This window comes from Scleropages formosus, chromosome 19 (assembly GCF_900964775.1).
Source record: "Scleropages formosus chromosome 19, fSclFor1.1, whole genome shotgun sequence".
Lineage (NCBI taxonomy): Eukaryota > Metazoa > Chordata > Actinopteri > Osteoglossiformes > Osteoglossidae > Scleropages > Scleropages formosus.
Window position 1 is genome coordinate 4,910,132 of NC_041824.1, and position 14,484 is coordinate 4,924,615.

At 49.8% G+C, this 14,484-nt stretch overlaps 1 protein-coding gene across 1 annotated transcript in view; it reads left to right on the plus strand.

The window, feature by feature from the left end:
• The window catches only part of ofcc1 (orofacial cleft 1 candidate 1), a 67,885-nt gene that overhangs the window by 1,735 nt on the left and 51,666 nt on the right, over positions 1-14,484 (plus strand). Inside the window, exons 2-9 of the mRNA XM_029246466.1 lie at positions 38-109; positions 2,030-2,211; positions 4,699-4,772; positions 5,765-5,876; positions 6,415-6,436; positions 9,191-9,609; positions 13,268-13,531; positions 13,973-14,090. Coding sequence (XP_029102299.1) covers positions 61-109; positions 2,030-2,211; positions 4,699-4,772; positions 5,765-5,876; positions 6,415-6,436; positions 9,191-9,609; positions 13,268-13,531; positions 13,973-14,090 — 1,240 coding nt within the window. The 5' untranslated portion in view covers positions 38-60. The remainder of the gene's footprint in view (positions 1-37; positions 110-2,029; positions 2,212-4,698; positions 4,773-5,764; positions 5,877-6,414; positions 6,437-9,190; positions 9,610-13,267; positions 13,532-13,972; positions 14,091-14,484) is intronic.

Here is a 14,484-nt window from a genome sequence, read left to right on the forward strand (position 1 = left end):
GTATGGATTGAATTTTTATTTTGTTCTGTGAGCGCAGATGAGCAAGAACTGTTTTACCAGATGTCAAAGATCTTCGATGAAGATGCTGCTACCATCATAGATGTACCAGGTATGACAGGTATGAGTAGCACCGCTGTCTCACAGTGACTGGGTGGTGCAAGAGGACATGGGTTCGATCCTCACTCCGTCTGTGTGGAGTTTGCATGTTCTCCCTGTGTCTGTGGGTTTCCTCCGGGTGCTCTGGTTTCCTCCCACAGTCCAAAGACATGCTGTTCAGGTTCGCGCATAGTGTGTGAGTGACAGAGAGAGCGTGTGTGTTCCACTCACGTATGGATGAGTGACCCAGTGTAAGTAGTGTATCTAGCAGTGTAAGTCACCGCGGTGAATACCGTGTGTGGGCTGGTAACGCTACATAGAGTTCATTGGAAGTCGCTTCGGAGAAAAGCATCTGCTAAATAAATGAATATAAATGACCCCAGTAACCTGACATTTGACCTGTTTACCTGTTCGGTTCTATGCTTCTGTGCGATAAGGGAACAGCATTCACACCCCTTCTGTCGTACGTGTGCTCTTAGACACCCTCCTATTTCCGCTCCGTGGGGTGAACTCTTCATCATGCTACGTAGCACACTTGGCGGCGTGCCGTACCCACAATGCCGTTCGGCTGACCGTAGGTGCGGGCAGGGCAGAAATCCAGGCACCGATTGAAATGGGACAAATTTGGCTGCCTTACCGTAGTAGGGGGCGCGTGTGGCACGGTGCAGAATAGAATCGCGGAGACCTCACGGATCTCGGTTCCCTCACAAGGACACGGTGCAGCAAAACTGCAGTTCAAGCACTGGATTTCCCGCAGCAGCAGAAACAAAGAAGTGTGGGTTGGCGATGTGCTCAAAACACGAAGGGGGGGAATAAAACAGGCAGTACGGTTGGTTTCCATGGGAGTGCCATTGTTCCGGAGTCTTCTTTCCATCAGCTGTAACTCATCTGAATGTGATGTGCAACTCAACAGGCAAAAGAGCGGCGCTTTAAGCTCGCATTGTTGACAAGAAGACAATCGCATGGGATCCAGTTGACACGCTACTCATCTCTGTTGTAATTCCACTCAGGAATGGGAGGGATTTAGACCTGCTGGTGAAACGGGGGAATTTATCCTGCTTGTGTTCTTCTGATTGTTTTGGTTTTAGCTGTAGCGCTGAGATTAGCCGCCGCGCTATTGTTTCGCGAATGTACACAAAATCCGAAAGAAAGTAAAAGGAATCTGGGATTAGGAGTTTCCCGCACTGGCGGAGCGCGCTATCCGGTGATATCCCTTGTCAGCGGGCGTCCTACCGAGCCGCAGCGGCGCCAGAAGCGGAGCCACCTTTCAGATCCGTCGCTTTCTGGCCGTCGAAGGGTCGCAGCCCAACGCGGTGGGACCTCCCGCCCATCCCAACACCTGCGTACAACCACACGCAAAGCTATTGGAATTCAACAGGCGCTGCTGGGCGTCGCTCATATCCGACCGGACCAGGGACGCACCGCGTTGGCGCTCCGAGAGGCCGACCGTTCAAATTATTGTGTCGGAGGAGCCTTATGGGGCTCGTACCCCCGTTTGTATGGTCATGTCCCTTTATTCAAAGTCCAGCACATCTTTCATACACGTCCTGCATACGAACACTAGTTAGTAGGCGGTACACACAATCCACACGTCATTCCTGCTGTGGGCATTGGGTTCCTCGTGGCCCGATGGCAACAGATCCAGGGGTTTCACTAATGCGGGTTCCTGCTGGAGTGTAACTGCAGCTTAGCCTTGCTGCTACTGTTGTTCTTGTTGTTGTTCACACTCACAAACAAAACAATGCCTGCCTTTAATCCTCAATGGAGACGAAGGCAGTGCTGAAAGGTGGCCCCTGTGGAGCTGGGTTGACTACTTGATGCCCCCTGTTGTGGTCAGGTGTGTGTATGGGGTGTATTTGTTTTTCTTGTCTGTGTGTGTGTGTGTATGTGTGTATTTGCTGTGTTCTTATGTGTGTGTCTGTGCCCCCCCCAGGTGTCCCACAGCTGGACGAGGTGCTGGAGCCATCGCCGGATGGGAAGGGTGGAGGTGTGGAGATTCCTAACCCGATGCACCGCAGCGCTGCCTGGGAGGAGGACATCCCTCCCTACGTTGAGCAGCTGGAAGAGTCTGTGCGCAACGACATGATCGCCCTCGGCCGCCCTTCGCAGGAGCAGGTCAGAGTTAAAAGCAAAAAAAAGTGAATGAAGTTAGCCCAGCTCTCACATCACATGGCTGCCCAAGTCTTGCACAATAGAGACTTATTTTTTCCTGTACTATCCCATTTGGCACACCTCTACTCCTAAAGGAGACTGTGAGTAGTCCTCTGGTAGGATACCTCATTGGTAGCATCCATTCATCCATCCATCCAGCTGTTTGTCCATCCATCCATCCATCCAGTTGTTTGTCCATCCATCCATCCATCCATCCATCCATCCAGTCGTTTATCCATCCATCCATCCATCCAGTCATTTGTCTATCCATCCATCCATCCATCCAGTCGTTTGGCTATCCATCCATCCATCCATCCATCCATCCATCCAGTCGTTTGTCCATCCATCCATCCATCCATCCAGTCATTTGTCCATCCATCCATCCATCCAGTCGTTTGTCCATCCATCCATCCATCCAGTCGTTTGTCTATCCATCCATCCATCCATCCATCCATCCATCCATCCATCCATCCATCGGTGGTTTATCCAGTACATGTCCAAACCCATTACAAAGAGGACCAAGACACAGCACAGGCCACAAGCTGCCAAAACAAGTTTCCTGTTTTCACTGTGTCTTTCTCTTGTTACTGTTCTAAAAATGCATATTTGCTCGTGCACATCTGACTTTTGTGCAAGGTGCCAAACGTTTGGAAAATAAAAACCAAACGAGGCTCGTCCTGTTTCTGCCATGAACTACAATGTATTTGATGTGTAAAGGAAAGCGCGGCTAATGGAGTCTGCGGCCTCGTCGCTGTGGGCGTTAACCGCTCCCCCGTTTCACAGGGAAGTCTCGACTTCTTTACACGCGCATCCAATGTCTTTGTTGTATCACGAGTACCTTTTGATGACTAATAGAGTGTGAGCGTCTCCCGACATTGATGCCGCCGGAGCGTGTGCGGCTGCTGTGAATACGCGAGGCAACGCACAAAAGGGACCTTCACTGGACATTAGTCTCGAAAATAAGGCTTATTTCATGGATTACATCCAAAAGGAACCTGGCCTGTAATAAAATAATACATGTGTAGGATAGCAAACTGACTGAAAGTGTTTTCTCCCTTACCAAACGCAAAGGGGGTGTGAGATGTGTGTGCAATGTGGCGGAGAAAATGATAGAACAATTTAAAAATGGATCAAATGTTAACGCGGTATTTGAGTCAGTGGAACGTGTGTCTTGAGTGCGTAGTATGGGAGCGGCGTTCTGTTCCTCACCGGCTGCCGTGCACCTACTGACCCTCACGCACCTGACACTTGGACTCTTGCGGTTCTGCGACACTTACATCTACGTCTATTCATTTATCTGACACTTTTGTCCAAAGAAAATTACACCGTTAACTACTTACCTTAACTATTTACATAGGTAGGTAATTTTACTGGGGTACTTTAGGGTAAGAACCTTGGTCAACGGTACAGCAGCTGGGTGTAACATTCAAACCTGTGATCTCTGGGTTCGAAAGCAGCAGCTCTAACCACTACGCTGCCAGCTTACTTACCAGTTACGCTGTGATGGAGAAGCTGGAGGAGCCGCTGACCACGCGGCGCCTTGCTGTGCTTCATTAGGCGCCGACCGTCCGTGGGCTCCGCGTGTCGCGAGTATCGATCACCCGTACACCTCTCTGCGATACTGCCTAAGTGCCTTAACGTGAATTCCCACCGTCCGCATTATAGAGGCAGTCCAAACAGCATGTGCTCCTCCTTGCCGGGGTGCACAGTCACTGCTGAAGGCAATGTGACGGGTGCGAGAGACAAGACTAATGTCCCTCTTAAGGGGAAATGCACAGACACTGGAGTGAGTCCCAAAGGCAAACATTACCTTAATCATGGTAAATGTGGTAAACGGGATTTCCTGCAGTTCTGTTAAAATGAGCAGAACTGAATTCCTTTCATGCCTTGAAATATAAAAATGCTGAATAATAATAATAATAATAATAGAACTTAATTACTAATAGTAGTCTGTTCATGTATATAAAGAGTGTCAAGTGTAAATAGCAGCAGCAGTAGATGGTTTGATGGCATCATCCTTCCCACATCATCCCCAAATATGCAGTGTCATATTTGAAAATATTAAGTAAGATGAGTCTCCCTGCACCTTGGCCCAACCAATATGTGGGCTAGCATGTGTGTGGCACACGCTAAGGAGTCCACAAGGCCAACGAAGAGTCGTGGTGCATCAGTTGCGTTGTTGGTGCATAGTCCCTCTGTGGCACATCCCATATCTCTCATACCCGACCATGACTATCGCCAAAACACCAAAAGAGGCGGTTTCTCGTGGAAGAATGATGCCGTATCCCTTCACTTCACCCTCATGGCCTAACGCTCTGTGCCGTGGCACTTTACCCTTAACACCTGTGCTGTGTGTACTTTCACAGTTTGCTCTAAGCTCAGTATCTGCTTTATACTTGTGTGTAAATTACAGCTGGATTTTTTTTGTTTTTAAACTTTTGTCTTCCGAAGGAATTGTCTTCATCTGGAGGCTGTTACCAAAGGAAGAAAATCATACTGAAAAGGCTTCATGGAATTTGTCCTCGGTATGATTCTACTCTCTCTCTATATATCTATACGGCTATGTGTGTGTGTGTGTGTGTGTGTGTGTGTGTGTGTGTATATACCTATATGCATGTATATATATATATAGACTATACCATATGTAAATTACAGTAAAAAACATGAACTACTGTATATATAAGCATATATATAATGATTTTTTTCTGAATATGACATTTCTTATTGTGCATTTTGTAGCACTTATATAGCATGAATGAACGAATTGCTTTGACTAATGAAAGAATGAATAAAAAAATTGCTCTTTCCAGTGAACTCATGCGAACATTTGCGTTGTTCTATTTACTGGACTCCAGGGTAGCGCGCTCCAGTTGTACAGACGTGTCTTAAGTCTTCAATACACGTACGTCTACGCGAGACCTGTGCTTCTCGTGTCTGATGGTGGGTGTTTGTTAGATATGAGAGGCGTGTTTGGTTTTGTCAGATGACCTACTCGGCGCCGCTCTGCCCTCTAAATTCCTCCCGATCCTGTCGGCGGGTGGCTTTTACACACGAGACACTCTGTTCGCTACCTAAGGCAACATGTTGGAGCGTCAGTACGAAATCATTCCAGATTCTTTGTAATGGGAGCCAGACGCACTTTTTTTTTTTTACATCTCTAATTTATATCTTTGTACCATTTGATTAAAAAAATGATTTAATGGCTGCATATTAATTTTATCACTGGAATGGCATAAAATATGTAATACAAAAAAAAAAAATCTATTCTTGTTTTAATAGAAAATATAAAACATTATTTATTTAACGTTCTGATGCCGGGTACGTTTTTCCCTTTTATTTGGCCATGTGTGCCCTTTTCAAGTGACCTTCGCGCCGTGAGAAATAATCGTGTCCAGGGTCCGAAAGGCAACATCTGGGGCCTCTGCTGCACGCTGGCAGATGTTCGCCACTGCCCTCGAGGCGGAGAGCCGGTGCCCGGGATGCCGAGAGCCTTTTACGTTTCTCCGTCCCGTTTCAGGGTCGAGGGCCAGCTGCTCCGGGCACCGAGGAGGCATGGCGCTCCGACGACGGATCTGCGTGACCACGTGGTCCCGGCACCGGCACCCCGGGAACACGGGCCCCTGCGGCAGGTGAGCGCCATCGTAGAAGATCGCGCACGGCTTCAGAGCACACCTCGTGCTGACGGGGCTGCGGTGGCACCGGTCGGCAAGCAAAGCCTGTTAAACGCAATACTGCGTTCGGTAAATTCCGGAAATGAGCGCAACGTAGTACAATGTAGTAGCTGCTTAGTACACTGTCAGCTGATTTTTCAATAAACCCAGATTATTTCCAGCTCCTTCCCCAGCTTCTGCTCAGCCCAACAGCATAGGAGGCAGAAGACTGGGGTCCTCCCCCCCTGCCCCCCGAAACTGCCCACCGCAACGCCTTTATCGGATAGATCGGCAGGAAGGTGTGTTTGCAAGGGAAGCGCAGCGCGCGCACATGACCATGTGGCAAACGCCGAAATGATGTAATTAAACGAAATAGCACAATGAGCGGATGCCGCGCGGCGCCTCTCGAGAAGTGAGACGCGGAGGAAGCCTTTCCAGCATTTGCAGTTGAATCGAAACTCTCCTCTTTTTTCCCGCATTATTGAATGTTTTTTTTCTCCCCCTCCATGTGTAATAGGTGGAGGGAGAGAGGGCCATCAGTAGGAGTGTGCACTCGCTCTCTCTCTCTCTCTCTCGCTCGCTCGCCCGCCCGCCCGCCCGCCGTAGCGGGGATGGGGCGGCCGTGCCACCGCACAGGCTTAGAGATGTAATGAATCTTCCATCAGCCGCTCTTGCCAGGGTGACAACTCGCTTTGAGGAAGGTTGTAAATGCAAGAGAGATTGTGGTATAATTCCTCAGACTGGCATTTCTGCCCCCCAGTCACCATTCGATTATCTCCCAAATTGCTGTGTTTCAGAGAGATAAAGATTTTTTATGGCTTGCTGACTTGAAACAACCGGCACAGCCAGGAAAAGCAACGGCCAACCTGCCATGCATAGTAATTTCGCTGGTAAATGACAAAATCTTTGTTTATATGACATTTCCAAAATTACTGCAGCAGATGAATCTAAAATATAAAATGTCACATTTGGCATGCAAAACTATGAAAATATATTTCTGTGCAAAATTCATGGAGGCATTTAATTTAGAACGTGTTTAATAACTAAGTCTGCCTGCATCAGTAATCCTGCCTTGAGGTTCCGAAAAGATTGTCATATTTATTTGCATATTTTTTTTTTTCCCCGTTCGGATGCCAAAATTTTTAAGGGTAAATGTTCATTGTTAATTAAGATTTACTAATTAAAATGAAAATAATTAACGCGAAAGCTTAATCTCCGAATATTAGGCTGCACTTTGAAAGGAAAGAAGTTTCTTTTATGCGGCGTTTCCTGTATATTAAGAGTGCATTCTGTAATCAGTCAATGTCTGGAAAGATATTTCGGCGAAGGATGTGTGTGTGTGCCAACGGAACGCGGAGGTTACTTTGCGCCGGCTTTGATCTCATCTGCAGGAGCGCTGTAATGTTATGGCGTTTTAGGCGCACGCCCGACTCGAGGCAAACAAGGCACCTCTGATATGGAAAATTGGCTCCCCGCGCCCTCACCTTGCTGCGAGAGTCGGCCGGGCTGCCGCCTGCGTGCGCCGCGCCCTGATAATAACAGCGTTCGAGACACACGGCGAAATGAAAGGCTGGTGGCGCATTGAGCGTTTCCGCTGAGGGGCGCAGGGCCTCCCCTCCTGGATGCAGTGTGTGGGCTAAACCGCTTTGCCGCCAATTATGCTCATTTCCAAATGGAATAAGTTGGCCCCGCATATGCAGGAGATGCTCCACAAAGAGATTGGGCAGCGTTACGCAGAAGCCCCGGCACCCCGCTCTTTCCGGAACGCTCCTCGGCTTGGCGGGCGGCGACGGGCGGACCCGCATCTGGTGCGGGGATGGAAAAAGAAGATGAAGAAGAAGAAGAAGAAGGAGGAGGAGGAAGAGGAAAAAAAAAAAAAAAGCACGTGCAGCAGCGAATGAGCCGCTGTCCTCTTTGGTGGGTGGGTGTGTGGGGTGGGGGGGGGCTCCTTCTCTCCTGTGATCGGGGAAGCTGCCTAGGACCCGGAGCCGTGATTCATCCGTAGCATCCCCGCCAACGCTAGCCTGGGGGTCCCAGCCCTCCCCTTCCCCCTCCCTTCTCCCGCTGTTCTGCCCCTCTCCCCCCCACCATCCCCATCGGGGGCTTTCGCCGAGCGCACGCTCTCCAGCTACCTGCGCAGGTAAACCGAGGGCGGGCGGCACGGCGGCAACCCGCCAGCTCCCGCCAATCAAACTGCAGCGTGGTTCCCTCGAATAATTAAACCATCGCCGCTTCATTCAGATCATCATCAACTTGAGCGCGTCGGTTACCTTCACGACGAGGGGGGTCGGCGTCTCCGGCGGCACAGGTGTCGGCGGAGCGCGCCGGAGTCAAGACGCCGCACGCGTCGCACGTTCCCCGCGTGCGTGTGTGCGTGTACGCGTGTGCACGCGTGCGAAGAAGAGCACACCCACCGGCTCCCTTGTTTTAATGTGACCAGCCACCCAACACACCAGCCGTGACTTAATGGGATGTGACACTAAGGTATCCCCCCCACCCCCAAAAAAAGCACCCCGTCCCAGAACGACACTGTAAATGACTTACGTTTGTCACAGGCTTAAATTCCAAAAATATTTTGCGGAGCGGGGCTGTTTGACAAGGTTGTCTCCGGCTTTCCCTCGCTGATACAATAGGCGCTGTGGCGTGCGCTCCAGGCACGACGCCGTGCATCGCGGTCCTCCCACGCTTTCGCCACGGAGGCTTACCACTTTCCACAGGCACTTGCAATTTTATATTTAACTTTCTGCTTCCTCAACTAATCCCGGGTATCTTGCGTCCTCGATTTTTCTAGCATCGCTGGCCAAATCGCTCTCGACGCCGGATTTCCAGCCCCGTACTCATCCCAGCTAACTGCCAATGAGCGAAATCTGTAAACAGCCGTTTTTTTTTCCCCTCGTTTTTTTTTTTTTTTTGAATCCTGCTGTAAATGTGCGGTACAGTCGGAGCGGAGAAGGCAGTGTGCCGGGCCTTTTGCTTTTCATTAGGGGTGCTTTGCGATTGGCTGACTAAAAACATAGCGAAATAAATGAAAAAATAAAATATAGACACACGCATGTATGCATGTATGTGCGTGCGCATCGGAGCATTTTAACGTGTACCGAAAGAACCGTATAATCGCCATGTGCTGCAAACTGGGTGAAAAATACCGAACTCCCGACATTTTTCGGGGGTTTCCGCTTTCGTTGCGCGAGCGTCGTTACGGGACGTCGGGTCTCGTCGGGGACGAGCTTGTTCACGCACATTTCGCCTTCGAAGTCACCGCCCGCATTTCGAAGTTAACTCTGAACTCGCAGGGAGGGTTTGCTCACGCGTGTCCTGCTGCTCGCGCGGACGAATATGCGATGCGGGCGGCGTCGACGCCGAGGTGAAGCGGGCCTCGGTTCGAGCGGAGAGTGCTGCGTTTGAGCCGAGTGGCGTCGGCGTGTCGACCTTTGACCTCTCCCCGTCACGCCCCGATCGGGCCAGAGGTGCTCACGGCGGCCTTGCGTTGCAGGTGGAGGCCCTACAGCCGGTGGAGATCCGCTTGCGTTGCCTGAACGGCGTCAGGGACAAGCTGCCCCGGGGGGAGTACGCCGTGAGTGTGACCCTCCGCAGCCGCCCGGGGGGCCGTGCCTTGAGCCGGGGTCTTCCGCGGGCCGCTCCCACCGAGCCCGTGGCCCACGGAGGCCGTTTCCACGACACGATGTTGCTGCTGAACCAGAGTGTGTTTGCTGTGAGTGCGGGGGGTCGGGGTTGGCGGGGGGACGGGGGGGCTGAGCACGCCCAATACGAGCGCATTTGTTCCGTCTTTACGGTGAATAATGTGTTTTTATTCAGGAGGGGAAGGGCACCATGTGATTTGTGGGCACGGAAGTTCATTCAATAAAAGCCACTTTATTGAAATGATGCTGGGAACCTTGAACCAACGGTCGCCGGGACGAGACGCGTGCGACGGCGAACGGAAAACACGTTATTCATTCCAAAGCGGTTATGACACTGACAGATTCTGGATTAAAATACATTCACTTCTCGATTGGCTGGCTGTTTGATGCCGAAACTGGCTGAGCGCCGTCTCTAAAGGGGGACCGCAATATCCGCGGTAAAAAGACTTCGCTTCGCCCCATCAAAGTAACGGCCCGAGTGCTGAATGCTGCTCTTTGTTTTATCTTTACATGATGTGAAAATCCAGACTTTTTGCCACGTTTATACTTTGGCTGAGAAATAGTACACAGGTTGAAAGGGCTCGCGAAAACGTACATTAAACGGTAACCGTGTGTCTGTTGTACGAGAACGAGCCCCTAGGTTTCACTCGAGGGGAATCCGATATGAATAAAGCAGCAACTTTTCAAACGTGACATTTAATCCATGCACGTAAATCAAATGGAATATCAATTATTCATTCATAGAAGGGCACAGAGTTTTATTGGAACGAAAATGAAGTACAAATGTTGTGAAAAATTTAGTGTCCTTTCCGGGGCTTCGCGAGCGCTCGCGACACGGGGCGAAACGAGGAAAACGTCCGTCTCTGTGGCCGGAGACGAGAACTTTGACGGGAGCGGGACACCAGGAGGGCCGCTGAGCTCGCGCTCAGATCCCATTTTCTGCGCAGCCTTAAGTACGGATAGATACGGAGGGAATTTTGTTCATATTTGCCATTTATGAGTCACAGCCCACAACCCAACTGGCTGTAGTGGTTAGAGCTGCTGCCTTTGGACCCCAAGGTTGCAGGTTCAAATCCCACCTTATACCCCAGTACCTTTAAGCAAGGTTTTTACCTACAATTGCACTTGTGAAGTTACCCAGCTATATAAATGGGTAAATAATAGTAAGTGCCTGAATATTTTCAGTTGCTTTGGGGAAAAGCAACATAAATGTAAAGGGCAGGTCTAGCGCTTCCCCTTCGCAGGCCTTTGTGAGCACAGACACACACACACACACTCTTCTCTACGTAGGGCTTTCAGGCATAGCTAATGGTACTTCTTAACATTTGGGTTTGGCCAGAAAACGACGATCGCCCAAATCTCCTACTCAAGTTCGGCTAGAGCACGTATTAATATCGATAATGTATTCGACACGAGATGGAGAAACGCTGCGGTTTTTCAGTTTAACGGAGCTCACGAAGAGTTTGGCTTTTGCTTCTCCGAAGAGACTTAAGCGCCACAAAAGAAGTTGCGCCTCACGCCGCTGTCTGTCAATGCGTTTGGGGGCGTTTTCCCCAAAACCAGAGACTTTCATCAACGTCGCCTTCTGTCTCCTCTGCCATAAAGGATGGAGTAGGCTGGGAAATGAATGCAGGCCTCTCACTGAATCTGGGATCCGGATCGCGGCGTAAAAGGTTTAGTGCGCCGTTGCATACGCCTCCCGCCGGTCCGCCGTTTCCCCAAACGTGGGACTTATTTATAGCGGGTGCTGTTTGCTGTGAGAATGATTATCAGATTTGTCTGAGAGTGCGAGCGTTGGCTCTCGCGCCGGCCCTCCCCGCTTTGCCCACGTTATCTCGCCATTTCTCGAGTGCACGTCAGGCTTCCACATTGAAAATGAGGAATTAGCACTTGTAGGAGGGAGCCAAGAGCTTATATGTTTCTCGTGTCCTTTGTAGATCGGTGTGTATAATGCGGCGGTGCAGTTTTATCTGTCTGAAAGATTCTCGCAAGGGCGCTGATGTGAGAACGCGAGGCCCACAGCCTTTGTGCGACGTTCGCTCGCTCGCCCGCTCGCTCGCTCGCGTCAAGTGGGAAGCGTTCGCTCCCCGGCCTGAGCACTGGAGGGACGCGCGCAAAAAACACAAACGCAATCTCTGAAATTTCCCCCAATCTCTATTTCCTTTTCAAGTCCGTCACCTTTTTTTTCATGGTCTCCATTTCGCCGTGACTGCTGCTACACCCCCCCGTCCCCCCTTTCAACGCGAGCGCTTAGATTTGATTTCTTTCCGAAGACAGAAGGAGGATGCTGTAATTGAATTTGAATGGGCCATTTTTCTGCACGCCTCTGCCAGGCACTCTTCATTCTCTCTTCTAGGAGCCTGACTTCAGAACGTCGCCGTGTTTTCGGTGTAATTTGATAGTTATAATGGGTTAATAACATGCACCATAGGCCAGCACAACATGTGTTTCTATTTGGGGCTGTAAAAAAAAAAAAAAGCGTTATGCAAATCCTCCCCACCTGATTGGAGGATTCCTTTGTCTACAGTCATAACTCTGCACTGGTGAATAAACAATATGAAAATATTTTTAATATCTGCGGTGCGCAATATTAAGCCATAAAGTGCGCTTTCATACAGCCCGGTCGTTTTCGAGGTGCTGCTGAGAACGGATTAGCCGGGATACAAATGACTTATGTGATAAAACAAGTCTGAAGTATTTTCCATTAGAACTAATAGAGGGATGAGATTCTTGCACGGCGAGTGATGAAGTGGCTTCTATATCTGTCACTTCATTTTTTAGGCTCAAAGCAAACCTGCAGCGGTTTCATTTTTTTAACTGTGCGATTGCGTACGAAACGCATCTATTCCTTACGAGTCGATACAAAGAACCGGAGGATTCCGTGGTTTTTGCCCTTTTCCTTAAGCCACGTTTCATATAAACACAGTACTGTGCAAAGGTTTTAGGCACTTGGGGAAAAAAGCTGTAAAGTGAGAATGATTTCAAAAATAATGCTCTTAATAATAATGCTACAAAGCTCAGTAACCATCCATCGTCAACAAGCGCTTGTCCCGAGTGGGGTCGCGACGGGTTTGGCAGGGCCCCGCTCTCTGGCGGCTCTGGGGTTCGAGTCCTGCATGGGGTGTCTTGCGATGGACTGGCGTCCTGTCCCGGGTGTGTCCCCTCTTCCCCCAGCCTTGCGCCCTGTGTTGCTGGGTTAGGCTCTGGTTCGCCGCGACCCCATATGGGACAAGCGGTTTCAGATGATGTGATGATGATGATATATATACAGTGTGTGTGTATATATATATATATATATATGTATATATATGTACTGTATATATGACAGCAGGTATACAGGTGGTCCCTGACTTACGATGCAGTTGCGTTGCACAAAACCCATTGTAAGTCGAAAATGCATTTAATACACCTAATACGCACCTCTGCATTGCTGACCGGCAGATGCGAAACGCTGCTGCTGCCCAGCATCGCGAAAGAGTATTGCACCGCATATCGCTTGCCCGGGAAAACAATCTAAATTCTAAATCTGAAGTACGGTTTCTACTGAATGCGTTCCGCTATCGAACCACCGTAAAGTCGAAAAATCCTAAGTCGAACCCTCGTAAGTTGGGGACCCCTGTATACTGAACAAGATAAATGTGAAATATTTGTGCGGATTTGTCAATCCGTGTTCTCCGTTGGGACTCACGGGACTTTTCCACACACCTGAACGGTCCTTTCCTCGACCAGGTCTTGCCTTCCGCCGGAGATCTAGTCCCGACCCTGGTTCTGCACTTTGAGCTGCTCTCCCTTCCCGGAGAGCACAGTCACATCAGTGCCATCGAGGGCTGGGGCGCCTTCCCCATCTGCGACTGCGCCTTCCAAGTCATCCAGGGGAAGTTCAAGGCACCCCTCCTCAGGGGTTCCTCGGACTCGGCCATCGCCCAGTTCCGCAGGATCGAGGAGCTCATGGCGTCTGACCTGGACAACTGGCTTTGTAACCTGTACTTTCAGGTGCCCCCTGCGACGCTTATCCAGACCCCCTCCCTCCCCTCCATGTCCAGACACGAACCCAACAGGACAATGAACGTTGGCCCCACGCCGCGAACCGGCCGCATCTCCGCAGAACGTGCCCGGATGCATTGTGGGCCGTGTGCTGATCCAGTTACCCTACGGTCTAATTAGAGTATAGAGCTGAAGATATAGTGGAATTGTGAAGGGTTCACAGCCCAGGAGTGGCCCTGATGTGGTGTCGCTGAGAAAGGCACCGAAACCGTAGGACTTTAACCCGGTAAAATGTTCACCAGTGTAAACAAAGAAAGTTTAAGCAGCTTTGAACAAAATCACTGGCCGAGCACTACTAATGGTGCTAGCAGTAGGAAGATGATGATGATGATGATAATAATAATGATAATGTTGTGTGAGTTGCTGATGCCACTTGCGTGACTCCCCCAGGTGAAGAAGCTTCCGGAAGGCAGCCTAGGAGAGGAACCCACGGTCGACTTGCAGAACCTCTGTGGCCCCCCGCTGAGGCCGTCACTTCGCTTTGGGAGCTTCTCAGCGTCTCAGCAAGGTGAGGTGCAGTCGCTCAGGGTGCGAAACAAGGGTCACTGTCCCCTGGGGGGGGATGGGCATGAAGGAATGGCCAACCACTCCGCAAATGCACAAGCTCATATCTAGAATGGTATATTTTTTTGCCTGTTTGTACTTTGAAATTCCAAATGCATCTGCTTAAAATATTTAAAAAAAAAATCTCTGAAATACCTTTTTCTGGTATTTCAGTTAAGTTTAGTTGAAATATTTTTTCATTCGAAAGCCTTTATTTTTCCCACAAGAACTAATGGCAATTTGATCCCTTCTCAACAGGAATTTGCCGAACGGGGTGTTTTCGTGGCGCAAATGAACCCCGTTATGTGATAGCGGTGTGTGAACGTTCTCCCTTCGCTGTCTGGTGTATTTACCGGTAT